This window comes from Solea solea, chromosome 12, assembly GCF_958295425.1.
Source record: "Solea solea chromosome 12, fSolSol10.1, whole genome shotgun sequence".
NCBI lineage: Eukaryota > Metazoa > Chordata > Actinopteri > Pleuronectiformes > Soleidae > Solea > Solea solea.
In genome coordinates this window covers 22,409,941-22,435,798 of record NC_081145.1, presented here as the reverse complement: position 1 = coordinate 22,435,798, position 25,858 = coordinate 22,409,941, and the positions used below count along the sequence as shown (strand labels likewise).

The 25,858-nt window shown below is 42.3% G+C and overlaps 2 protein-coding genes across 2 annotated transcripts in view; one reads left to right on the top strand and one right to left on the bottom strand.

Annotated features, from left to right (window-relative positions):
• Positions 1-5,982, top strand: part of lrrk2 (leucine-rich repeat kinase 2) — a 30,006-nt gene extending 24,024 nt beyond the window's left edge. The window contains exons 40-51 of the mRNA XM_058644726.1: positions 438-628; positions 850-1,010; positions 1,151-1,321; positions 1,515-1,615; positions 1,771-1,965; positions 2,054-2,247; positions 2,350-2,422; positions 2,515-2,705; positions 3,342-3,494; positions 4,490-4,716; positions 5,687-5,755; positions 5,850-5,982. Coding sequence (XP_058500709.1) covers positions 438-628; positions 850-1,010; positions 1,151-1,321; positions 1,515-1,615; positions 1,771-1,965; positions 2,054-2,247; positions 2,350-2,422; positions 2,515-2,705; positions 3,342-3,494; positions 4,490-4,716; positions 5,687-5,755; positions 5,850-5,974 — 1,851 coding nt within the window. The 3' untranslated portion in view covers positions 5,975-5,982. The remainder of the gene's footprint in view (positions 1-437; positions 629-849; positions 1,011-1,150; positions 1,322-1,514; positions 1,616-1,770; positions 1,966-2,053; positions 2,248-2,349; positions 2,423-2,514; positions 2,706-3,341; positions 3,495-4,489; positions 4,717-5,686; positions 5,756-5,849) is intronic.
• Positions 5,983-8,615: 2,633 nt separating this feature from the next.
• Positions 8,616-25,820, bottom strand: slc6a15 (solute carrier family 6 member 15). The gene is made up of 12 exons (XM_058644727.1): positions 25,661-25,820; positions 23,395-23,802; positions 21,763-21,920; positions 20,835-20,961; positions 20,548-20,729; positions 16,446-16,556; positions 14,247-14,488; positions 13,953-14,145; positions 13,133-13,325; positions 12,516-12,675; positions 11,839-12,001; positions 8,616-11,050 (listed from the first exon to the last, which is right to left on the bottom strand). The coding sequence occupies exons 2-12, from the start codon at positions 23,693-23,695 to the stop codon at positions 10,673-10,675; spliced, it is 2,208 nt and encodes a 735-aa protein (XP_058500710.1). The 5' UTR covers positions 23,696-23,802; positions 25,661-25,820; the 3' UTR covers positions 8,616-10,672.
• Between the last annotated feature and the right edge of the window lie 38 nt (positions 25,821-25,858).

The window sequence follows — 25,858 nt, the reverse complement described above, 5'->3', positions numbered from 1 at the left end:
ACTGAGATATTATCGATTCATCCACTGCCTTGTCTTTTCCTTGTAGGATTGTGGAATAATGACGTGATAATTAAACAAAATGGATACAAGATTTCCCGATAAAGTGTGTCTATGTATCAATAATCTACTGATGGGCGTCGGACCGTATGCTCATTGTCTTAGCAGTTGCACTAACACTACAAAATGCAACCATCTGATTCAAGACTCTGTGCCAAAAACACTGTTATTTGTTTCGTTTCTTTGATAACATACAGCAAATAATTTTTACGTCAGTTTTCTGTGTATTTGTAAGCTTTTTAAAGCTGTGTACAAGTGTCTATATAAAGTTAAGTGATTTTTAACGTGTTTGACACAGAATTAGTGTCATGAATCCCAATTATTTTGGTTTAGGATCATTGATAATTGTCTTTTTTCAATTCCTTGTTTTCTTTTCTCAGGAGTTGGTGGTGTTGGGTCGCCTATGTCACCCCAGCTTGGTGTCTTTGCTGGCAGCCGGCTCAGCTCCTCAGGTCTTGGTGATGGAGCTGGCTCTACACGGTTCGCTGGACTCTCTGTTTGAACATAACAATGGCAGCCTCACGCGAAAACTCCAGCATAGGATCGCACTGCATGTGGCTGACGGACTTAGGTAGGAAGTTATGGATGACTCTAAATTATTGCGATATTATTTTCACCCCTGTATGTGGATATGTATTACATCACCAAAGTCTTACAATACTTGGCCCTAACCCGGGAGACAAACTCAATTCACATGACAAGAAATGTTATGTATAGCTCAGCAACCCTCCGACGTTGCTGACTTATTTACATGCACTGTTCTTTTTGGCCATGTTTCATTGATGTGATCAGGTACCTTCACGCCTCCATGATCATCTACCGGGATCTGAAGCCCCACAACGTGCTTCTGTTCAACCTGAAGACCGATTCCGACGTAATTGCCAAGATCACAGACTACGGCATTGCTCAGTACTGCTGCAGCATGGGAGTGAGAAGCTCAGAGGGAACACCAGGTCAGACATCTCTCCTCTGTCCTTAAAGATCCATATTAGATCTAAAGTCATCGCCCTTAAGCAACATCTGCAGAATATAGGTCAGCTGTTCAGTAGGTCAAAAAAGCTCCCCACGATTATGAGCGCTGTGTATCACACAGGATTCCGAGCACCAGAGGTTGCCCGAGGCAATGTGATCTACAACCATCAGGCTGATGTGTTCTCATACGGCCTCCTGCTGTACGACCTCCTGACCTGTGGCCAGCGCATCTCTGACGGCATGAAATTCCCCAGTGAGTTTGACGAAATCGCAGTGCAAGGAAAACTGCCAGGTGAGCCACTGTTGTGCTGTTTTATGTGTGTGCGAGTCCGAGAGCTCCAGACCACAAGCTGCGTCTCTTGTGACCTCTGTAGATTGGATCTCACCTCATGCTATATGCAAATACACATGTACGTCATTCCTGTTTGTGAGCACAAAAAAAAATCATCATTACTTCATCATTAAATCCCCTGTCTTATGCGCAGATCCAGTGAAACACTACGGTTGCTCACCTTGGCTGGGATTCCAGACACTGATGAAGGACTGCATGAGAGGAAATCCACAGGATCGACCCACATCTGCTCAGGTTAGAACCCGATCACTGTCTGTGCAGTAGTGGAGCTCCCTCTAGAGGGAGGAAGGCAGGAGTGCACTTTTGTGTTGTGATGATTTCAGGGCCAAAGCTTTTTATTTCCCGAGAGTGACATAAAACATGTCCTGTCCTCCCTGTGGCGTGTGCAGGTGTTTGACAGGCTGAATTCAGGCGAAATGCTGTGTCTGATGAAGGAGTTGGTGCTTCCCCCTGCATTCAGTGCAGAGTGCCTCGCCGTGACCTCGTCCAGCGGCCAAAGAATCTGGCTGGGAGGAGGCAGCAGCAGCCAGAGAGTGGGTTCCATCACAGTTATGGACCTCAACACCAACACAGTCACTACACAGGTGTGGACAGCGCTGTTATCCTTCACCTTACCTTTTGTATATTTTATGGTTTTGTAAAACAAAAAAACAAATTGTCTTTCTACCACAGGAGATCGACTCCAGTCCTGTCCTGTGTCTCGCGATGGTGCAAATCCCAAACGAGGCCTGTGATTGGCTGGTGGCGGGTACACAGTCCGGCTCCTTGGTGGTCATCAGCGCTGAGGACGCTTTGACGTGGCACTACCTGCAGAGTGTCACAGATGCGGTCACCTCGCTGTACTTTCACGTGTACCCCTGTCGGAGGTACGTATCTGCAAGTGTGTGTGGGGACATTCGTTGGATTGTTCTTGTTGAATGAAAAGGTCACACATTAAGATTGTTACTTTCATTTTTATATAATTTCAGCCAAAGAAAGAGCTACTTATTGGTTGGAACAGCCAATGGAGTTCTCACTATATATGAAGACTCTGTTCTCAAGGTAAATAATAGATCCAGTGTTTTTAGGAGTAACGCCCATTACTGTACGCCTGTAAGCAGTTTGTTGGTTCTCTTCCTCTTCCTTCCTCGCAGCAGGAGAACGGGCCGCCGGTTAAAACGGTCTTGATTGGAAACGTCAACACGCCTGTCATGTGTCTGGGGCAGTCGGTGCATTCCCTTGACAGCAGGTCCGTGTGGGCCGCCTGCGGGACCAAGATCCTCTCGTTTGCAGCCGACTACGATGTCAGCAAGACCATCGACACAAGACCCAACTTCTTCCTCCAGTGAGTCCGCGTCATGTTTAGTGAGGGTGCAGTGGAACCATCAATTCTTCATCTTTAAAGGTCACATGGGGAGATGGGAAAAAAATGTTCTGACTCACTGATCAATTTTCCCTAAAGTGATAGCGAGGAACTGACACCAGCCTCAGACACGGATCCTTGCTTAAAACCTCCATTACCTTAAATGGATGATATTTTAGGATTATGTTTGCCAACTTATCTCATTGTTAGAAGAAGTTTGGCTTTATATCAACCACTCGTCAACCTTCACCAAAGTCCATAGAGAAAATGTGTGATTTAACAACACATGGGAGTTGTTAATCCACTGCTGCCGCCATCACTTAGTTCAAATGTGTCTTTGGTGCTTGAAATCCACCATATGGGTTTATATAAGTGACACAAACTTACCAAATCACACTGCTGTGTCCCAGTGAGCTAGAAAACACAGATTTTCCCAATGGACTTTGGTGTGGGAGCATGAGCAGCTTACAACCATTCGGTGAGAAGAAGCTGATAAAGCCACAAGTGGCTGAAGTGTGTTTTTCCTGAATTATAATTATAGCAGAATTGTAGTTGTAGAATCACTGGAAGGCCAGGCAATCAGGATGTGTATGTGTGTGTGTGTGTGAACTTTTCCAGGCAGCAGCAGTCACTGGGTGCCGAGGCGTGTGTGTCTCGGATGGCTGTGGACAAGTACGTGTACCTGAGCAAAGCCGGGACGACGACAGTGGAGGTTTGGGACAAGAGGAGCGAGAGGATGGTGGAGTGCATCAACTGTGCTCAGATAGTCAGGTACACCCCCCGAAACGCCATTTTAAATGATACAGTGTTACACAGACACAGTGTGGCGTGAGATATTAAATGAGGACTATTATGGAAAAGAGAGTGAATGGTCTCTCATTGAGAAAGGAGTGCACAGGATCCAGCCAAAAATGAATGTGCAAACAAAAGCTTTAACTTAAAAAAGTTAAATGTAAGATGCTTATTCCACCTACCACGTAAATAAGCATACGTGGATCAACCTGCTATCATGTCTTAGTCCTACACTTAAGCAGTTCCTCAGAAATCAGCTTCTGCCTTGTTAGGACCAGGTTATAGGGATTACTGGTCCTGACAAGGTCCAGTTTTTATACCAGAAAATGTAATTTTTAAATGCACATGCACACATATGCACATATACCTTTTAAAAATACATGTATCCAGAGTTATAAAAACATTACATTACATTACATTACATGTCATTTAGCAGACGCTTTTATCCAAAGCGACTTACAATAAGTGCATTTAAACATTTGGGTACAAATAAGAGCTAGAAGTAAGTAAGAGCTTCAAGTAAATCAAACTATGAAGTGCTAGTCATAAGTGCGATATATAGTTTTTTTTTTTTTTTTTCGTCGTCGTTATTGTCTTAGTCGAGGTAGTAAAACAGGTACCAAGGTTTTTTTTTCCACTTCTTGAAAGAAAGAATGAAAATCTGTGCAGGTTGCCAGGTTTTCATGAAGCTTATTTTATTCTTTGATGGTTCCTGAAAGAGTTGGCTGATTGTGCCATAGCATTAAGGGACGCTACAGTCTCTCTCTCTCTCTCTCAGAAGCAGACCTTGATAAACAAATGTCTTCATAAGTGGAGGTGCAGCCTTGTGGATTATTCGTTGGCACAGGTGCACACATTTTCCACTCAAGATAGTTTGTGTACCGCCATTTATATACACCATGTATGTGACAGCTATACATGAGTCTGCAGCAGCTGTAGCTGCAGTGTGCTAATATACGGCTCTCCCCCCGCAGACATGACCCTGGCTGCAGAGGCAGAACGGGCAGCGAGGCAGACCAGGCGGCAGAGGCAGCTCCCTCCTGGGCCTCGGTGAAGACCCTGCTGGTGCAGAGCGCTGCGACTCTGTGGATCGGCACTAGAGGGGGCTACCTGCTGCTGCTGGAGCTCTCCAAACACCAGACGCTGCTGGTCGTCAGCCCCAGCTGCAACTCCATCCGCTGCATCACCTCTGCATTCATTGGTTAGTAACTGCTTGATTAGCGCTTCACTTTATTCACCTTGTTATATACACTGGTATATACGAGGTATATACACAGTATACGATCAATGAATATGTTAGTTATTTTCTTGATTGATTGTTTAATTGAACAACAGAAAATGCTGAAAAATATCAATTGGTGTTTCCTCAAATCTAAAAAATTATGAACTATCAAACCATGATTGAATCAGAATTAATTAGTTTTAAGGATTTCTTTGTTATATGAGGCAGAGAAACCAGAACATATTCTCATTTAAGAAGCTTAAAAGTCAGAAAGCCTCTTTTAATTATGAATAAAAACCCTCAAACTGATTCATTGATGAGCAAAATAGCTGTGGGTTGATTTAGTAATTGGTTCATTTGTAGTTACTTCTCCTACTAGCGCTGCTGGGGTTCGTGTGGTTGCGCCAACTTTCACCTACCTTGGAAATGACATCTTCCGACTACAACTGGACGTTTCTTGTTGCTATGATGTCGTTCTTTATTTGTCCAGCCATGTCAGTGTTTACAATACCATACCGTGCAATGTCAAGCCTTCAAGATTTAGTGTCAGAACCCTGAGACTGAGAGACGAATGTCACTGCACACAGCCGTGATGGCTGGTAACGAAAGGATTTCACCGTCACTAACTTCAAGGAGAAAGATGAAGAGACAAAAAGCTCTTTCTTTCTTTCTTTTAACGTTGAGGAGTTTGACCTTGGAGTGAATAAATGTTGCAGCTTATGATGAGAGAGAGAGAAAGAGGGTGGATGAAAATAAGAAGGAAGGAAGCTGAATCAGTTTGAACAGCTGCCTTATTCTTTTGTTTTCCTTTCATAGTTTGATTGTTTTTGTCCCTTTTCCTGTTCCGCGGATCCTTTTTATATCTGTAAATGCTCATCGTGTCCCTTGCGGACCTTTTCTTCATGAACTCCTCTCACGTGTGGGAAAAAATGTTTTCTTCCATGAACAGAAAATCTCAACTGGAAGAATGTGGTGCTGGTTCTGGGCCGAAGACACCCACATGACAAGGGTCCGTTGGGTGAGTGCGACCGTCCGTTGTTGTGTCCGACACTCAGCGAGGGTCTGTCTCTCCGTGTTGGTCTAAGGTTTTGTGTTTTGGCCTCTGCCCTCAGACGAGGAGTCGGTGCTGATGGTCTGGAACAGCACGCTGCCAAAGGAGGTCAGAGAGCTGAAGAGACACTGTGAGAGGAGAGAGCAGGCCGCGGCCAAAATGAGAGAGCAGCTCCATCACAACTGAGCCCACAGGTTTGTTCCCTTTTTATGTGACATAGCCTTCACTTTTCACTTCAGGTCAGAACGCTGAACCTTTTCACTGCCTTTAAAGCCAAGGTAGGCAACACATACTTGGCATTATTTATAAATAATTTCATAGAGGACAACATTTTTCCACCTCCGAAAGACTGTGGTTACTGCTCGGATAGACTTTGACCAATCATTGGGCAGTTCAGAGAGAGAGAGAGAGAGACGTAGTATTTACTCACAACATAAGAGTTAATACTGTTTTAACGACACTTAACATTTCATTGTTTTTTTGCTATGCCCTTGGAGTGAATTGCGTTCACGTACATAAACCATTTGTTTGATTGAATTTGTGAAATGTTCTTTAACTGCAGTACTGGCACATTGACATTGGTGTTCTGTTAAAGGTACATTGTATAAAATAAAAGCAATATTTATGGGTGAAGTTGCACATTGCAGCTGATTATCCCTCACCTCATCCCTCTCTTTCAAGTGTGTTGGAGAATCTGTGTAGCATCTTCCCTTTAGACCACCAATGAAAAGGAATTGATCTTTGGTGTCATTATACAACCAAAATTGCATAACATTCATGCATGTTTTGATACCGGGAGGAAACTTTAGAGCGTGGAGGAAACCAACGCAGACACAGGAAGAACATGCAAACTCCACACAAAAAGGTCCCAGACCCAAACCCAGCACTTGTTCTTGCTGTGAGGCAACAGTGCTAACCACTACCAGTGCCTCCCCCAAGCTCTGTAGACCTGACCCTGCTCCTGATATGAACTCATTCTGGGGTAATGAAAAAAACAACAAGTCATGCAATCAGGTGGTTGTACAGTAATTAAAAAAAACAGTTTGGAGGAGCCTTTGTGTCTCAAAAACCTAAACTTTCCCTTTAATACTTCTCAGAAAGTAACAGATAAAAGGTGGCAGGATTGGTTATTAAGGTAATTTCATGTTTTGATACAAAATGGCACGAGTGACGCCATTAATAACATAATCACTTGGTCTTTTCCCCAGATTTACCTGCGGAAAAGGGATCGACCGAGTGGACGATGGCTGTGTTAGCGATTATACCTCATCTTCTGAAAGTGGAGCATGTTGGATCAACACAAACGTGGAATATCTTTGTTCTTGTGAATTATTGTGCCATGTTTTTATCAGATGAAGACAATCAGTCGGATGGATTTTTGTTTTCTTTTTCTAAAAAAGGGACACAGATGATCAGATTTGTGTTATTCTCAAGAGTGGAGAGCTGCAGATGTTCAGGACGACCTCCTGCTCTCAATAAAAACAGCATGACAGAAGAAAAGAACAAAACAAACAGGAAAGAAAGCCAAAGAACAAAAAAAAGCACAATTTAAAACGTGTATATTTATTCTTATGTCTGTGTGTGTGTGTGTGTGTGTGTTTACCAGTGAGTGCAGTCACTCGACATCAGTTAACTGACGTCTCACCATGCTGCCTGCTTTGTGCACATTTTTATTAAATTACATTTTGACTAAAGTCACTGTCGTCACCAAAGTCACCCATTTTTATGCACTGTCATTGCTGTGTGTGTGTGTGTGTGTGTTGCATTTTCAAAGAGCAATAGTTGTTTTTGTACACAAAAGTACTTGAAGTAAATTTTCCACATTTTATTAAAAAAAAGTCTCCATTCTTTCCTCAGTAATTCTGTTTATTTATCATTATTATATACGTTAATTTACCATGTTTATTTTCTCCACATTTTCATACTATACGTATACGTGAAATTGTATGTATTTTTTTTCTATGACTCGAAATAAACTTCACTTCCGGCTCTATGTCCCGCCTCCCAGTCATGTGCACCGTCTTCAGCCAATGGGGTTGTAGCGTCCCCAGAACCCCACCATTTCCAAGTTTAAACTGCTGTCAATCAAAGTTGACGACGCTCCACTCTATGAGACTCGCGACAGGTGAGTACGTTTGTTTGGGAAAATGCTCAAATCACACGGAATAGGAACTGAAATATCATAGACTCGAGAGCAGAGATCTTCGCTGAGGCAAATGTGGGATGATTTCACCGTTTTTGAAAACGAAAACTGAAGTAAAACGCTACCAGAGATCGTCTATCGTGCTTTGTTAGCTTGTTTGCTAAGGTGGTTCATCCCGAGTTGCAGAGCCTGAGCGAGTTCAAATTCATTTGTATCTTATAATGAATATTGTGTTGTGTGCTGAAGTCTGTCAGTCACAAATGACAAGTTGGGAGTTTTTTTTCATTGAAATATCACTTTATAATATTCATATTATAGTTACAGAATACCTTGAATATACTAAATCCGTTGTGTTTTCACTATCTTGTTTAGCAGTGACGTGTTCCAACTCGTCTCTAGTTGTAGGCGTTTTATGTCTTAATTAATTAAATGCAAACTCATTGTTTAGGGATTTTCCTCATCAAACAGTTTCTGTTTGAAACTGTTTTTGTACAGTTTGATTTAATTTACGACTGCGACACAAGTGACATGGCATATGTCGTTGCGATATTAAGGAATACAATGTTTTTGTCTTGAAGAAGACCGTGGGATTTACATTTGACAGTTTAAACAGTGGGGACTAAATTCATGACTGCGACAGCCCAAAGCAGAACAAAAACAAACAAACAAGGAAGGAAGCAGCCATTTGTTTCACGGCATAGACCATATTTGATCTTTAATTTTGACAGGGGTGGGAAAAAGACATTGCATTTGAAGCCATTTCATGGAAAAAAATTATTTACACAGAGGAGGACTTAGTCCTCACAAACATCAACAGCACATTAGTAAAAAAAACAACAGAAAGGAGAGTTAAGGAGAGTTTGATGTACATCTGAACCTTTTTAAAAACACGGTGCTCCGTTATCCAAACTATCAAGATAAATATATTTATAATATTTATATTATATTTACAGAATACCTTAAATATACAGAGTCCATCATGTATTCTATAAACAAATATAAATGACGTAGGCACACTCAAACAATCATGTAAAGAAGCTGCTCAGTGTTGTGTGGCTTTACTCCAGGATTTACACACTGCCCACAGACACTGGCACGGTCCCAAAATGACCTGACCCTCTGACCTGCTCCTTTGCAGATCCTTATTAAAGTACAAACGGTGGAACATCTGACACCCAACGTTTCCCTCCTGCCAAAGCTTCAAAGAGTGTGTGTGGGGGGGGGGGGGGGGATCTGAGGGGAGCAGGAGACGGAGATGAGTTTGGGACACAGCCAACACACAGGGACAATGTTTAATCCCAAACCTTTTTGAAAGGGGTAGTTCAGGCTTTTTAAGTGTCGTTATATGAGGTACTCGCACAAGAACCTGCTTGAGACACGGAGGCTTGCTCACAGGGACACAACGAAAAACACATTTCAGTCCCTTAGCTGAAGGTTCACCTCGTATAACCTCCGCCTGCTCAGGTCTACGTTATATTACACTTGCCCCTTTATCTCACCATTGGGCATCAGTGAACATCAAGATATTGTATACTTGAGCAGGTGTAGATTTTTTTTAGACATTTTGTTAAATAGATAACGTCCATTCTCCTTGTGTTACCCCTGGCAGCCATGTTTGGAGACCATTTGTTTTGTTGGTCTGCACCTGAAATTTGATTATACCTGAAACAGTTACTCGATTAATCTATTATTAATCACTTCATTACTAAATTAATCGTCTATTCGTACTCTTTTGATTTTGGTGTATTTGAGTGTTTTCTTTCTTTGCTCCATATTGCGAAACGACAATCTGCATTTTCTGGACCAAGCAATTACTCGATTAATTGAGATTATGATCGACTATGTAAATACTCGTGAGTTTCAGCCCTAAATTTGATACTATGTTTATTTTTCAGCTGGTTCGGTTCACGTTCACATGGGAAAATCTTATCGCTATAAGTTGTCGGGTGATCGAAAATACTGCTCAGGTCAGATACTGTATGTAGACTCGAGGTTGTGCCCTGCTGCTCTGGTGATGCGCAGCACCCCCTGAAGGCGTGTGGTGGAGCGGCTACAGCCTAAGTGTTCTCATCCACATTCCCCAGTGAGGAGTGGAGAGAACCACTATAAAGTCAGAACAGAGGCAGAGGATATATGCCGTTAAACGGCGTCTATCGTCCAGGTCTGTGAGGTGCCACGTCTTCCCCCTCCTTAGGTACACTTATGCATTTAGTTATAGCTAGCATTCTAAGCCTGGAGCGCCTGCTGCTGTTTCCTGCCCCGTAGACAGGAGGGTCCTGAGCCGCAGATGTTACCCTCGTCCTCATCCTACTGCCCACGGGTGAGAATCAGTGGGCAGTAGGATGGTTCTCCCCTCTTACTAACGGGTTAGGGTTTTGGATGAGAACACTGAGACTGTAGCCATTAATACTACGAGACAATCTCTTTCAAGCAGACCAGAGTTCAATTGTTTGGTCCACATCAGAGGTCTTGGACCACATTCGCACCGATCCAAATGAACCATACTAAGGGTATGGTAGCCTGTGTCAGTTCCTCACACAACTCCACTTGAAAAAACCTGAACTATCTGTTTTAAAGTAGACAATCATGTAAGGTTCAGAGACAACAAAGGGAGAGCAGCTACGATATCTACAATACAGGTGAAATATCCATTGATGATACAGCCAACTAAACGCACGCAGAGGGGTGGACAGGGAGGGGCCAGCCGGTATAGCCAGAGAGAACGAACTGTTACAGTCAGTTTACAAGTCTGACTCGGGTGTATCCGGCATGTCGGTCATCAAGTAACCAATACCATAACGGCCGTTGGGTGCGGTGTCTGCATCGGGTCCACCGCCGATCTGCTTGTGGTAGATACGGTTGCCCGGCATTGGTGAAGGTGCCTCACTGGGGGACTTGCCGTGGATCAGGCTAGCATCGTCATCCTCACCCGGTCGGGCGCTCTCCTTGATGATATGGGCCTTCTTGTAGGAAACCGTGGAGAAGCCGCTGGTGTTCTCGTCAATGATGTTGAAGTAGCGCAGGCAGAAGACGACAGGCACAGGCATGATGGCCATCACCACCAGGGAAATGCAGACAACGATGCCCCACAGAGGGAAGTTCACCTTCTGCTCTTGGGCCTGGAGGACGGACACAAGGAAACACTGAGTTAGGCAGACGTAAATAGTTTGAGGTCATTTTGGAATTACACTAGCAGCACTTTTGCTTTTCACCAGAGTTGTCATTGCTATATGTGTGGAAAATGGAAACGTAACTAAAAAAAAAAAAAAGGAATACTTCACTGATTTGCATTTAGCTTTGCATTACTAGAAAAGGGGTAGTATTTTTGAAAAATTGTGCTTCCAGTATCCCTGAGTTGAGAAATATCTTCATTCTTTTCTTTGTTACGTGCCCACCAGTGGCACTTGGACCTGTTAGCGTAAGTGTTACAAAGATGGCGGACACTGTTTACATTCTGGGAATGTGGTCCCGTCCCCCTACGAGTGGGTCTAAAAAGTGCGGAATTAGCGTTTCACTTTCAAGGCTCGGACCGAGTGTCACTGGTGGGTACGTAACAAAAAAGAATGAAGATATTTCTTGACAATTTTTGAAAAATATTGATATTAATCAATGTCCGTATTAATATTGAGACACTTGGTCCCACATCTGACCTTTGCTCCACTTGGTTAAGGTTCAAAATGGCTCTGTGATCAAACGGGTGCTTGAATGTAGTAGACTACACATCCTGTTGATTGTCCGAGGGTTAAAAGATGCCTGAACATCAGTGAAACTCCCCACGCCACTTTTAGCAACGGGCCCATTAACTTAGTTTGAACTTCTAATTTGCTTTTTAGATCTCCCGGAAGGAGACCCCCCCACCCCTGATCCTTAGTTGTGGGGGTGGGGTGGGGGGGAGACATTGACTCACCTCCTTCTCTATCCAGGCACTGTAGCTGGGTGGCGTCAGGGCCAGCTGGATCAAGCTGGAGCACAGCAGGACCAGCAGCAGGATGGGTGTGATGTACTTCCACATGTAGTAGTAGAAACGGTACGGTGTAAAGCCCAACATGTCCTTTAGGTCTTCAAAGAATCTGTGAGCAGCAGCGGCAGGAGGGGAAATCAGATTAGAGCTGCTACTAACGATTATTTTCATAATCGATTCATCTGCCAAATATTTTTTTCTTGATTAATCGTTTGGCCCATAAATTATCAGAAAACCTTAAAAAATGTTGATCGGTGTTCGTCAATTCTGGAAAAGATGATGTTCTCAAATGTCTTGTTTTGTCCACAAACCAAAATCATTAACTTTTAATGATTTATTTTTTATCCAGAGCAAATAAATGAAGAACATACTCACATTTAAGAAGCTTAAACAAACTGAACTGAAACTGAACTATCGTTATCTGTAATGCCTCCCAAACACACCACTTTCTCTTCCCTATTGAAAGTAAAAGTGCTCCAATGTTTCAGTTCATTGAGTTCATTGATTTTTTTCAGTAAGAAAGTACCTACTTGGTTACAGTATGCAGCTCCACCCAAAGATTAGGATTACAGTTAAAAGTTACAGATAAAGTTTCAACAGATGATGATGATGATGATACTCACTTGTCAATCCCATAAACCCAAGCAATTGCCACATTCTCAAGAATGACCACTATGAGCAGAGGCAAAGTGGCCGAGTAGTCGTCGAACATGGTTACGAAGTAGTTCCCTGAGCGCTGAACAAACAGCAGACCGATGGAGAAAGTCAACACACAGCACCCCACTGCAGGAGAGAGACAGGTTAATGTAGTTTCTTCAGGGGTAAATTGACAGACACTGCATTTTACAGCACAAGCCACTTCTCACATTCAATGTTGGATAAGAAAGGGACTGTATTGAAAGTATTGAAGCTTGGGTCTGCAAGTGGGGAATCAACACATCTCACTTCCTCCTGTTTGGCCCTCTTGTCAAAGCTCCTTGCTCCCAAAATCAAGGAGGTGCCATCTTTGTTACTTAACAGCTTTAAAACTATTACTAGACATCCCAGACATCTTTTTTTTAACCACTTGTTTAACGGCTGTTCAATCTTACATGAGCTCTCTGTTGCAATATTTCCAAACCCTCACCACCTCCATATATCCCACTGTTTCGACACGAGTGATCACTATCACACAGGTTCACTATCAATTAAATCAACTTAAGCAGGCAGCATACAGCTTTTATTGTCCGTCATCCTTTACCTGTAAGAAACTCCTTGCGGACTTTGAAGGTGTCTATCAGCGGAGTGAGTATGCCCTCCATGGTGCCGAACATGCTGCCAAGGCCAAGGTTAACCAGCATGAGGAAGAACATGACGGACCAGAAAGGCGAGGCTGGGAAGTGGGTCATGGCCTCTGTGAAGGCAATGAAGGCCAAGCCTGTGCCTTGGACTGACTGTCAGGGTTAAAGAAGAATAGATTTAACACCAACTGTACCTCCATTTTAAGGCAGACTCTTAACTAGACTAGACTTTTATCTGTTTGTTTGTTTTTTCTTTTAAATCTAAGGATTAATAATTTATCATTTAGTCACTTTGATTGTGAAACATAGTAAAATAAACATAATGAACTAAACCTCTAAAATAAATAATAATAATAAATTGGTTTGCTGTTGACCTTTTACGTCAAAGAAAAACAAACGGTGAACTTTAGTCGGACTTGCGTGTTTACAAGACATTAAGAAAATCTAATTATTGTCTTAGTCTGACTAAAATCAGACTTTTAACATGCACATAAATGCACTGAAAAAACACAATGTCCTTTTCACACCTTAAAGCTTTTAGGGATTAAACTAATGAGCTGTGAAATGGAATATGGACATTTTTTAATTCCACATTATTGTGAGATGATTTATTACATTATTACATGAAGCACTTTATGTTTATAATGAGACAAATTTTAGTTTCTTCAGGTTGTATGTCATAAAATAACATGAAAACTTCTTGTGATATACTGATACTGATTTTATTTTGAAAACTATGCTCTTGCAACATGCTAATTAGCACTGGTTTTCTGCTCATACCTTATTAAGCTCGACCTCAATGCTGCAGTTATCCAGTCCCAGGTTGTTGTACCCGACCTCATTGATGATGTTGATCATGTGATGGTAGTCCTCAGCAGTAACGTTATTAACCTGAGTCAGGTTGATGTGGTGGGGGATCAGGCTGTTTTCCAAGGTGCCATTAGCCAACAAAGCCACAATCTTAATGGTATTCCTAAAATAAATAATCCACAAAACATCATTTACTGTGAGGTGTGTCGATGGGAGACAGTCTATACTGTAAATACATAATCGTGAGACTGGGATCATACTCACTTTTGGACACAATCGCCGATCATGATGTTGGCTTTGAAGCCCAGCACAGCAAACACCACCAGAGTGGCCAGCACTGAGGTGAAGAAGTTAATAAAAGACACCAAGACGGCATCAAAGTGGCAGTTGTTGTCCCGCTTGTTGTAGCTGGAGAACGCAATGACACCGCCAAAGCCGAGACCCAGAGCGAAGAAGACCTGTGTGGCTGCTTCTCGCCACACCTTAGGTTCCAGCATGATCTCCAACTGAAAGACGATTTAATGACACAGTGTAGTTGAGCGATTGATATTTTCCCAAAAAATGTCTTTAACTTTCTCATTAGATTGTCTACTTTTCATTATTTAAAACAGTTATTGTGCTGTCTCACTTGGATGTGCTGTAAAGCACTCATGTTCGAAGCAATTTAAATCACATCCTTAAAACACAACTGATTCAACTGATTAAAATTGAGCTCAAGTTTTTATCACAATATTCTATTATGATATAGCATTAACAACATTTGTGACAATATTTTGCTTTGATACAGAACAATACATAGTTCACAATAAGAATCATCTTTATTATGCAAAATGCATCTATAACATTCCAAAACAAACATTTAATTCTTGTGGCTCGCAGGCCACAAGTTTGAGACCTCCAATTAGGGCTGAACAATTCATCGATATTTTATCGATCAATATTTTCGATCAATATTTTTTTTAAAGCCAAAATGTGTGTCAAAATATCTTATTCTACAGACTGAAGAGAACATCTTTGTTTCTCACACATCTGCACAAATATCACACAGTTTTCGAATTAAAATGATAATAATGGTGTAAAAAATGACTTCCCTCTGATATTGCGAATCATAATGCAATCATAATTCCTGTCAAAATAATCACAATTAGATATTTATTCAAAATCCTTCAGCCCTACCTCAATAGCTTTTATAACTAAAATGTATAAATGATGTATATGTTCTATGTTAAAACAGAACTGATAGTCAAGGCAAACGGCTCACTATAACTTCTTTTACTATTTGCCAGAAACACAAGTCTGTCAGCCTAATCAGTCAGGCTCTCTATTTACTTGCACATCACCCGCAGCTGAGAGCACACAGACATTAATGAGCCAGATACTAATACTAATATTTGATATTACTGTAAGTGCACACTGTGTTTCTCCACCAAAGGCTTGCATCTCCAGTTTGCTGCTGCCTGTCTGGAGCCTGGGTAGGATTATGGTGAAAAGTATTTTGACACTGAACTTTTGCATTCGCTCGCAATACTTTTTTGCGTTCCTTCACAATACTTTTCCCTCCCCGGTGCTACCCAAAGTTCCCCAGCTCTCCCTGTGCCTCACACTGCCCTGTCTGCCCAGGCATGGCACTCGCTCCCTGTGAGAACTCCCCAGAGCTCCACGGTCCCCGTTCCCCAGGCCAACACTCATCCTCCAGCCGGAGTTCCACGGCTCCAATAAATGCAGCGTGTTTTTAGTTGTGAATCAATTATCAAACATGTTATGGCTGTATTACCCTTTCAAGATGAGATTCGCGGTTAGAGAAATTGTACATAAAATAGTTTGTCACAATAGATTGTTGTCTTTAAAAAGTGGATTTCCCCCCCATATAAAAAAGTTGAAGAAACACTGACACGGAATGAACATAAAAACATTCATCTCTGCGCGTCTGTTTTGCAGACCCTCAGTGGACAGTGCCTGCTGGTATCTGGAAAGATTCCACTTGGTACCTTTCCTGTTAAAACATTGTCTAAACAGTTGGAATCACACATGCAGCAGGACTTTTGACGTCCACTGAGGACAGGGACACAGCGTGTCCCTTGAATCTGTGTAATGTCAGCTGACGAGACGGAGCAGACACACTGAGAAGTGACAGACACACTCCGCTGTGAGTTGAGCATCTTTGGCTGGCTGCTTGCATAACGCCTCAGTGACTCCTATCGCCATGGTAACACGACTGATATTCTGTCGTGCCATTGGCTTGTTGCCTCCGAGGAGCCAGCTAATCACAGTGCAAGTTTAGATCTTAAAGATAATGGTTTTGCATTTCTCTGTCAGAAAAAAAACCACTGATGTCACCTTCTGGCAAAATAAAGTTCTTCACTATTTTAAAACAGTTCAGGAACTCAGGGATTGACGGTTGACTGTAGCAGCTGCTCCTTGTAAGTTCAGAGATATGAAGTTCAGTCATGAAACGTCAGTTACCTTGGGTGTGAACATGTGGCGGATTCCGTCAATGGAGCCCTTCAGCAGCAGAGCCCGAACCAAGAAGCAAATCAACACGACATACGGGAACAGGGAGCTGAAGTACATCACCTGCAAGCAAATGGATAATTGTATTAATAACCAAAACATTTATACTTTACATTATAGTTACTTATAGCTGTGTAATTTGCTACACACCTTTATTTTCATAGGACACATTTTTATACTATACTTTTATACTCATGCATGTTATTTGGGTTCTTGGAGCAAATGTTAGTATTCTGATTAAATTCATTATAATAATATTAACAATAATAAAAAAATTGTTATAGCTACCACAAGACCCTAAAGGCAAGCAACTTAATATTTCACCAGCACGGTAGACCAAAACAGCCCCATCTCATGTAGACTGCTTGTGAAGATTTTCCCATGCTCTCTACCACAGTATTTAAGGTATAAAGAAGCTCTAATTAAGCCTATTCTCAAAGCACACTCCTATTCCTGGTGTTTCAGGCAAAAGACTCATATCTAACCTTCCCCTTCTCTTCCTTTGAATCCTTGAGAAAGCAGCCATCCACTGATCATGTGACTCCATACAAAACAATAATTTGGATTTTCCGCCCGGATTAAGACATTAGTGGTGAAATAACTGCTCTCTGTACTTATACTGCTACCACTGGCTACATGAAAAGTTATATAACAGTTAGAAATTAATCTGTTTGTGTGTGTGTGCCGAAGTTTTTATTACATCAAGAATTGGGCTTCTGCGTGACAGTACTCTCTACTGTATAATATCTTTGGTTTTGTCCTGCATTTACTGTAAAAGGCTCATTGAAAAACAAACACATTTTTATTTTCAGGTGGTTATTTACTTAACCAATCTAACTCATGGCTAATACATTCCATTTCTAACGGTAAACCCTGCTAAATATCAAGCACTTGACCTTTAATGGAGGAAGTGCTCATGAAAATATTTGTATACAGCTGCCAAACAGTCGCGTATTTAAAGTCCTGGGCTGTGAGATGAACACACAATCACTTGATAATATACATTTTTTTTCTTTTGGAACTAAAACAGCAAAGATCCATTTTAAAGAATGTGCAATGGTGAAGGTGTAGCTGGTTAGTGAGCCAGGCTTCTCCCAAAACTCATTATTGTGCTAATTAGATGTTGGGCCTCTGGGTCTTTTCTAGTTGAACACTGAACATTTTGAACCTGGGGGGCCCCCCTCATCTATAGACAAGATGGTGGTTAAAGACTGAAAGCCATAATGAAGGCGTGACTCAGCCGGCACATTGCGACACATGGGTTTACAGGGTGTGGGTGCAGGTAAGGAGAGGTGGCATGGGTTTGAGTCATGTGCACAGTTAGAGCGATTCTGAAACCCTGTGTGTGTCGCCTACATGGTGGTCCGTATGGGCGCCGCATAATGTCACCTCTTGAAGGCGAGGGCTCACAGTGAATTAAAGCACAACTCGTACTGTAGTAGTTGTGATGGTGTGAAGTTTTCCCCGCCCAGAAACCAGCAACTCTGCTGCGTTTGTGATCCTCTGTGTGAGAGGTGCAGCGTGCCCCACAGCTTTGTTCTGTGGCCAAGGACAGTGTTTGAAACCTGAATATATTCTAGCACTGGAGAAAATCATACTGGGAACTTTCCTCTCCACCAGCAGAGGAGGTGGCACAGACACAAAAAAAAAACAGTCATCTTTTATTTGTGAAAAGCTAATGAAATAATTTTTGATGAGATGTAAACCCGATTTACTTAAAAACAAATAAAATCAATTTGAATACATTCCGTCACTTAGTCTTTTTTTTAACTTGTAAATCATCCCAGTCAAACCAAACTGGCTGCAATTCTTCTAAATAATAATAATAATAAAATGTTCCGTTTATTATGAAACTATGCATCATTCATCAGCCAACTTAATTTTAAAATATTACAGATTTTTGGACGCGTTTAAAGCAACAGTACTTTACCAAATCTATGCCAAGCCCCCCCCCCCCAACACCACAAGGCAGCGATCCCTCCCTCCCTCTTTTTGACACATGCTCGACAATCGGACAAAGCCAAAAGAGCGCGTATAACCATGGCAACCAAAGCAGCCTGATCCCTTTCATGCCTGCCCACATGCACAAATGGGAGAGCAATGCAGATCGCAGTAGGGATGTTCCTTGGAAAGGTCTTTTGTGCGAACATGGGTGGAGAGGACATTCTTATGCTTTTATGCCACACAGTGCCGATTAAACTTCAAAGACGCTTCAAGTTGGCCCCTTCAGGGGGAAAGATCAGACTTATTTTTACTATGGCCAACTCAAAAGGCCAAACAAACTCAGCAGCAGGTCAATAGAGGGTGAGCGTTGGCTCACACTGACAATTAACCATTAGTACGGGTGGTTTGTGTTTGTGCTTTAGCCATTTATTTTATTTCACACGGCAGTGGAATGACCGTGATAGAGACCGTGGTTATCAGCGACACGTCTGGCTAGGCTGTGTGATGTGGCAGACGGGGGGGGGGAAATGACACCGTGTAGCACAGCACGTCATTGTGGCAGGAACTGAGGTTAAGGCCCCGTTACTGTTGAGGGCATGTTTTGTCTGTTGTTGAGGTGAATGAAGCGCTCAGTGAACCCAAGTATGCAGTCGACATCTGTTGGAAGAAAACTTGAACTGAGGACGACGTTCACACAGCAGCTGAGGAAACTAACCTTGCAGTGGAATCGTGGGAGTTCTATATTCCAGCCTGTTTTCTACAAAGACAAATATTTTAACCCTAAAACTGCAGTTGGCAGGCATGCTGGAAATTAGGGTAATTATTATGGCACATAGTATTTAAATGCATTTTGGGATCGCTGTTCTATGAGCAGAGAGTTTCAAGTGAAGAGCACTTGCATTTGTCTGTGCTCCTCTGGTGAAAGAGGCTCAGGACAGAGGGCCCTTAACCCAAAATGTCACCATTTTATCCTCGTGAAAATAAAACCACACTGTTTGATACGTGTGTGGAGAAAATAGAAAGCAACATCGGAGTTTATTTTGGTGTGAACAAAGAGCAGTTTGACCCACTTGTTTGGCCCAAGTATGAAAAGATGCTCTGAAAGCCACAAAATGGAGATCTTTTCATCTTGTAACACACAACCAGGAAAACGGACGCATCACATCGCTATGGGTCTCTATAAAACCCCCTGTTCATGTACATTTGGACTGAGCCACATCATACCAATTGTTGAAACATACAACATGGTGACTTCATCATCATATATGAAGATTTATTTCTTTATCGTAGTCACCTACACCATTTAACCAAGGGCAGTTGCCCACAATTTAAAAAGTGTAAAACCAAAAATAACGAGCTATAGTAGGCTACAATCGTAGCAAGACTTGTTTCACTGGGTTCAAACTCATGCATGAACTCCTGAAAAGTTATCCGAGTGGATTATGTTTTACCCCAAGCCCACTTCTAACATGAGAAGTAGGGATAATATCAAAATCAAATAACTTCTGCATCAAAGCATACTCTGGGAATCTTTAAAAGCATGGCCATTTTCCCAATTAGTGCAGGCTTGACTGTGACCTTGGCTAATTCCTGTCATATGTTAAGAGAAAATAATGATCACCTGTGAAAAAAATGAGAGGAAGAGTCGGGTGAGATTATTGGCAAATGTCAACCTTTAGCCAGTGGGCTAATCCCTTCTGGATGCGAGTCATGCTACGCTAAGAAATCCCACACAAGATCACATGAGCTCACAGGATCATATCTGAGACTGGGTCATTAGAAATATTTGCCAAGTTACATTACTGTAGTCAACCGTCAGTGCCTTAAAACCAGGAACTTAATCAGCTTAATCAGTAGGCTTCCTCTTTAATGTGAGCTGATTGTAAAGCTTGGCGAGAAATGCGTTTTTTTTTGTTTTTTTTTCTTTCTGAGAAAGCAAGTTACATTTGAGTCCTCATCAAGGCCACACAGTGGGCAGCATAGCACACAAAGTGTCAACAACACATTTACTGTGTAAACCTGAAGCAGTGCAAGAGCGACACAGGCTGCAGAACTGACTGAGGCAACCGGCGATGTAGAGCAGACAGAAATCCAGTTTGTTTATCCTTACCTTCCCAGAAGACTGGATTCCCTTGATCATGGTGAGGCAAACCATGGACCAGGCAGCCAGCAGGCACAGAGTCATTTTCCAGTTGAGTCCTCCACTATCGGAGATGCTGTCGGAGATATCCAAGGCCTTGCGGTACCAATAGTAGGTGGTGGCTGAGCTCTTGGCACACTCCAGCACCACGTCTATGGAATAAAACAGCAAGAGTTACCTTTTTGTGAACATTTACAGCACTAGAGGGGGTTCAAGGCTAAGCCTCAGAAGTGCCAACATGTGCAATTGTGTCTTACATGGACTGGTATTGTTCTTGATAAGTGGACACTCGTGCCATGGCAGAGGTTGCTGGAAGGACTGGGATAAGTAGAAGAGACTCCAGCTGATGATGACATTGTAGTAGAGAGCCACAAAGAAGCACACCTACAGGCAAAATAATCATGTTAGCACACAAACAGATCCACAAAACTAACAAAATAAACTGTACGTATGGCTGGCGATGGCGATTTTTGCCATTTAACAAAAGCTTTAAACCCTTTTTTCACGGACATTGTTACGGGAGTAACTTCTGCAGCAGAGAGCACAACAAATTGCAATGAGTAGTCGTGATCCATTAGTGCCGAATAATGATAGGTTTTCAATGAAGTGAGTCCCAGGGCCCACAGGTGCTGATTTGTATTGTGTCCCTGGGAAAATTCAATGGGTCCCCGATAAAATTATGGCACTTCTGTCCGTTCTAGCAAGGACAAACGAGTGATCGCTTTGTCTACACTGACAAACACAACAAGGAGGACCAATATTAATTCAAAATTTCACCAAATAAACATTCAAGTGAAACTTCACCCAACCTTATTTGAAACAGAATTTCCTCACCTTTTTTCCCATCTATGTTATAATATAACTTTATTAATATTAAGATATTCCACGCAAACCAATCTCTTTGGATAATTTCCATTATACGTTTATTCTTTTCAGATTCCCCGTCATTCGCTGTAGCAGAGACGGCTAAAGCTGATAAATAAAAAAAATAAAACGGTCCGTTTCTGAATAGAAATATGTATTTCTATGGATTTAAAGAGTGCGTCATTAAGCGAGCCTTTCGTTTGGTGGCTAAAATCCGTTTTTCCTTGTTTTTAAGCACAGCGCCGTCAGTGCATCATAGAATCACAAACCCAAATATCCCCGATGTAATAAAGCAAATGCAGACCACAGTGTCGGACTCACCACGCAGCTGGCGAAACCGATGCCCCCCAGCCGAGGGCTGATGTAGTTCCACACCCCAATGCTGCCCCTGCGGATCCGTTGTCCCACAGCGAGCTCCAGGAAGAACAGTGGAATGCCAATCAATATCAGCAGGATGAGATAGGGCACCAGGTACGCCCCTGCCATTGCAAACCATACAGAGACAGCAGCACGTTAGACACAGAGAGGTGAAAGTGTGTCATCATCATCCTGTTCACTTCCTGGAAGCTGTCTACCAGCAGCACATGGCCACAATGATTTGCATCCAAGTCTGAAATGACCTCAATGACTGTAACGGTACAGTTTCCCCATAGTTCCCCATAGTATGCATAGCAAAAGGCAATATTGCATTGTAAAAAATAATTAAAAGCACAGATATAATCAAACCACAAACGTTATTTAAACAATAGTGCACTATCAGATCAAATTAAACAGCAAACATAAAACCACACAAATGAAATATACCCTGTTCTTACTTTTTTTTTTTTTTTTGCTTATTAGAATAATGACATTTTAATATTACTTTTGCATGTGGGAAGGAATGGGAATCGTCTTTGAAGCAGTGAGGCCGGTTTTTCCACTGTGTGCACTGTGTGAGTTAAGGTTTTCAGGTTTCTCAGCCAATCCAATCCATCTTTATTTATAAAGCACTTTAAAAAACAACAGCTGAAACAAAGTGCTGTACAACAGAGATAAATAAGATAAATAAAATATAAGAAATTGCATCATAGGCCTCGACAACAAGCCACAGAAAATCTGTGTGGCCACTGCTGGAAAAACCTTTTGCGACACGAAACTAAACCAGCCAGTATTTATATTCACTGTATGTGAGTCAACGTACTGTAGTGTGAGCCATGAGTCACTGATGACAACATCAAAACTTCCACCATGGGTGTATTGTTTCTTAAAGATAAGTTTAAACCATGTTTCAACTGAGTTTATTGTTCATTCAGATTCTTTCCTGAATCCTGCTGTCCCTCCCAGGTTAAGCTGGACTGGGAGTGGTCACAGACAGGAAGTTAATCTGTGTGTTTTTTTAAGTGTGTTTACTAATATGAAAACATCTAATCCTGGTTCACTTGCGACACAGGTTTTAAGAGCTTTTACCTCAGTCAGAATCGAATTCCATTGTCTTGTAAAACCTTTGACAGGTTCCTTTCAATATTCACACACTTTTCTGAATATTTGCCTCCATTCTTATTTGGACTTACAAAAAGTGGCATTGCTGGTTTGTCCCATTAATAATCCGGACAAATAGCCATAGTCTAATTTGCTACCACAGTTTTTACAATTTTCACAATATGAGAGCTCATAACTTAGTGTTCTGCTATTTCCTCGATTATTTTAATAATAATAGTCAATAATCAAAGCTATGCAACACATGGCTTCTTGGCCTTTAATGGATAAGGACAGTGAAGTTCGAATTGAACCCCGGACACTGCAATGGGCCTTTGCCCAGTGGGACGGTGGCTCTACCAGCTAAGCTATCTGGCGCCCTTTTCTCTCAGGTTGGTGAATATTACCCTTCAACACAGGAAGAAGTACCTATGATTATCATACTGCCCTCTCCTGCTGTGTATAGGTACTGAGTGAGGCCTGCTGACAGTAACTCACCCCCTCCGTTCTTCTGGCACAGGTAGGGGAACCTCCAGACGTTTCCCAGGCCTACAGAGAAGCCAACCTGGGCCAGGATGTACTGGAGTTTACTGTTCCAGGCTGGCCGCTCCTCCTCCTCTCCATCTGAACCCCCTTCCTCCACGTCGCAGTCTTTCCCTTCCCCATTGAGGTTGTTGACGATCAGCGAGCTCTTCTTGAAGGAATCATCGCAGGCGTCCTCGTTGGAAAGCAGGTCTCTGGCAGACTCTGTGACATCGTCGTCAAGCTCTCTCTTGACGGCCTTGCTGTTTTTGGGCATTTGATAAAGCAATCAAGGGCAAGGGGTGGAAAGTCTTCTCAGTTGGCAGGCTGGAAAGGCAAGGCTAGTACCGTCGTCTGTAATACGTCTCCTTTTCAACCAAATGTCTGTGGCACAGAAAAGCAAACACTCTGTTAGTTATGCAAATATGTATAAGTTAGTTTTGGTTCTTTTATATATGATTTTCACAAGATACCTTCAAAGTATCAAATACACAATACTCTACTGGTGGATATACAGTATTGTAAAATTACAAACGAAGTATTATAATTATATTATAGTCCACTAACACGTGCACTCCTTTAAAAACACCAGATTTTAGCCTCTTAACAAAAGGCTTGACTAACTAAGTTTGTTTTGCTTTGTAAAGTCTTGCACCAAAGAAAATAAGAACTTTTTTTTCAATGAACTTTGGTGTGGAAAAGGAAGTGGTTCACAGACAGAGGAGGCTGGGTAATCTGAGCTAAAGCGGAAACTATATTCTTGTATCTTCAGATTTTATCAAGTGAGCCTCCATCGGGCTGGATCTCTGTGACTGTGTGTTAGTACCAGTTCTTTTGAGTCACACTTCACTTCAAGAGAACACAAACGCTCACTTTATTAACCCTTTAGTGTTCTCACAACCTTCACACCTCCTGTCTTCTTAGGAGCAGATGTAATTGCACAGAAGTCACAAAATGGACCATTTTTATTTTGTTTCTGTTCATAAAAATGAGCCAAGAGAACCTTGAACAGAGAGAGAGAGAAAACAGAGCTGGAAACATTAGCCTGGTTGTGGACGTTGAGTGACTGTGGTGCGTTCACGGTATCTGCTCACAGCCTGCTGAATTATTGAAGGGAGGAGTCCATTTGCATACGAACCCAAACACTTGAAGTCTTACACTGTATGAAAAGGCCGCCTGTGAGGTTTAACGGTGCGCAAAATGTGCGCCAAACTAACGGGAAAGAGGAAGAAGCGGCTTCTTCTTTATTTGTATTTTTTATTGCTACAATTACTCCTAACTACGTGTTTGACTATTCCACATATTCTCAAATGGTGAGAATATTACCTGGACAGAGGCGGCTTTTTTTTTTTCTCTGATGCGCAACATCTTTGTCGTTCCAATTTCGACACCCCCTGAGGTCGTCCGGCACATTCATTCAATAAAAAAAAAAAAAAAAGATTTAAAACACTAAGGGTGCGGCCATGTCGCAGATACACCTCACCCATCCATCATCGAGTCTTTCACCATAACCCAACTGTCCGGATTAAAATAGGTTTCCTTTGTAGCCCCAGTTTGTAAAAAAAAAAGAAAAAAAAAAGCCGCTGTTTCACAATCCAGTGAACGCAACACAACACAGAGCATCGCTGATGCTGCGTGTGTGTATGTGTGTAACCTTCACTGTTGCACGAGAATCACTGTATGGACACACTGGTGTTGGCAGTCGTATGGAAATGAGGTCTGTGCGCACAAAGACTACAGCGGCTTGTTCGCGGCGTGGTGCACATGACTCAGACATGATGATGATGATGATTCACAAAGACGGCCGGTTTGCGAAAATGCGGAAAAAAAACACTGAAAACACACACACATACACACGAACCATGTGTTCAGTGATTAAAACGCATTATTTAATGGCCACTGTGCTCCGTTTAGCCCCAGCCTCCACGTTCATCCACGGGAGGTGTTTCATCATCCATCCTGCGCACTGTGGCACATCGGTCAGCCTCACGCGCACATACATACATACACACACATACATGTGCCATGTGGCCCCGTTCCTGTAAACAGGACCTATTTGAGGCAGTTATTAATGCGCATTCATTCATTAACCTCCTCCATTTCGCCTTGTTTTTAACGAAATCACGTCCGTGTGTGGTGTTTTATCATCATCATTCACTGGCCAGTCTCATCACATCCAGCGGACTGGTACCACACACACACACACACACACACACACAGCATCCTCATGGCGTGTACTCACCCGTGTGGGTTAGAAATGTAGAGCCTCAAGGAATGAAATTGTGGGCACACATGCACGGAGACATTATCACAGGTTTCAAAGTAACGTTGTCTAGTAGTGTCAGTGTGTGGCGTTGTTTCCTCGTCTGTCTCTCCGGGGCCGCGGCTTCGGCTACATATGAGGCTGGGAGGGATGCACCCTCCCGGAGGGGGGGGGCGG

Excerpts from the sequence above, each read along its gene's own strand:
- slc6a15 (XM_058644727.1), bottom strand. The coding sequence starts at position 23,695 with ATGCCCAAAAACAGCAAGGCCGTCAAGAGAGAGCTTGACGACGATGTC. Across the intron at positions 16,557-20,547 it reads GAATCCAGTCTTCTGGGAAG|GTGATGTACTTCAGCTCCCT; the intron begins GTAAGGATAAAC and ends ATTTGCTTGCAG. Across the intron at positions 12,676-13,132 it reads CCGCAAGGAGTTTCTTACAG|TGGGGTGCTGTGTGTTGACT; the intron begins GTAAAGGATGAC and ends TCTCTCCTGCAG.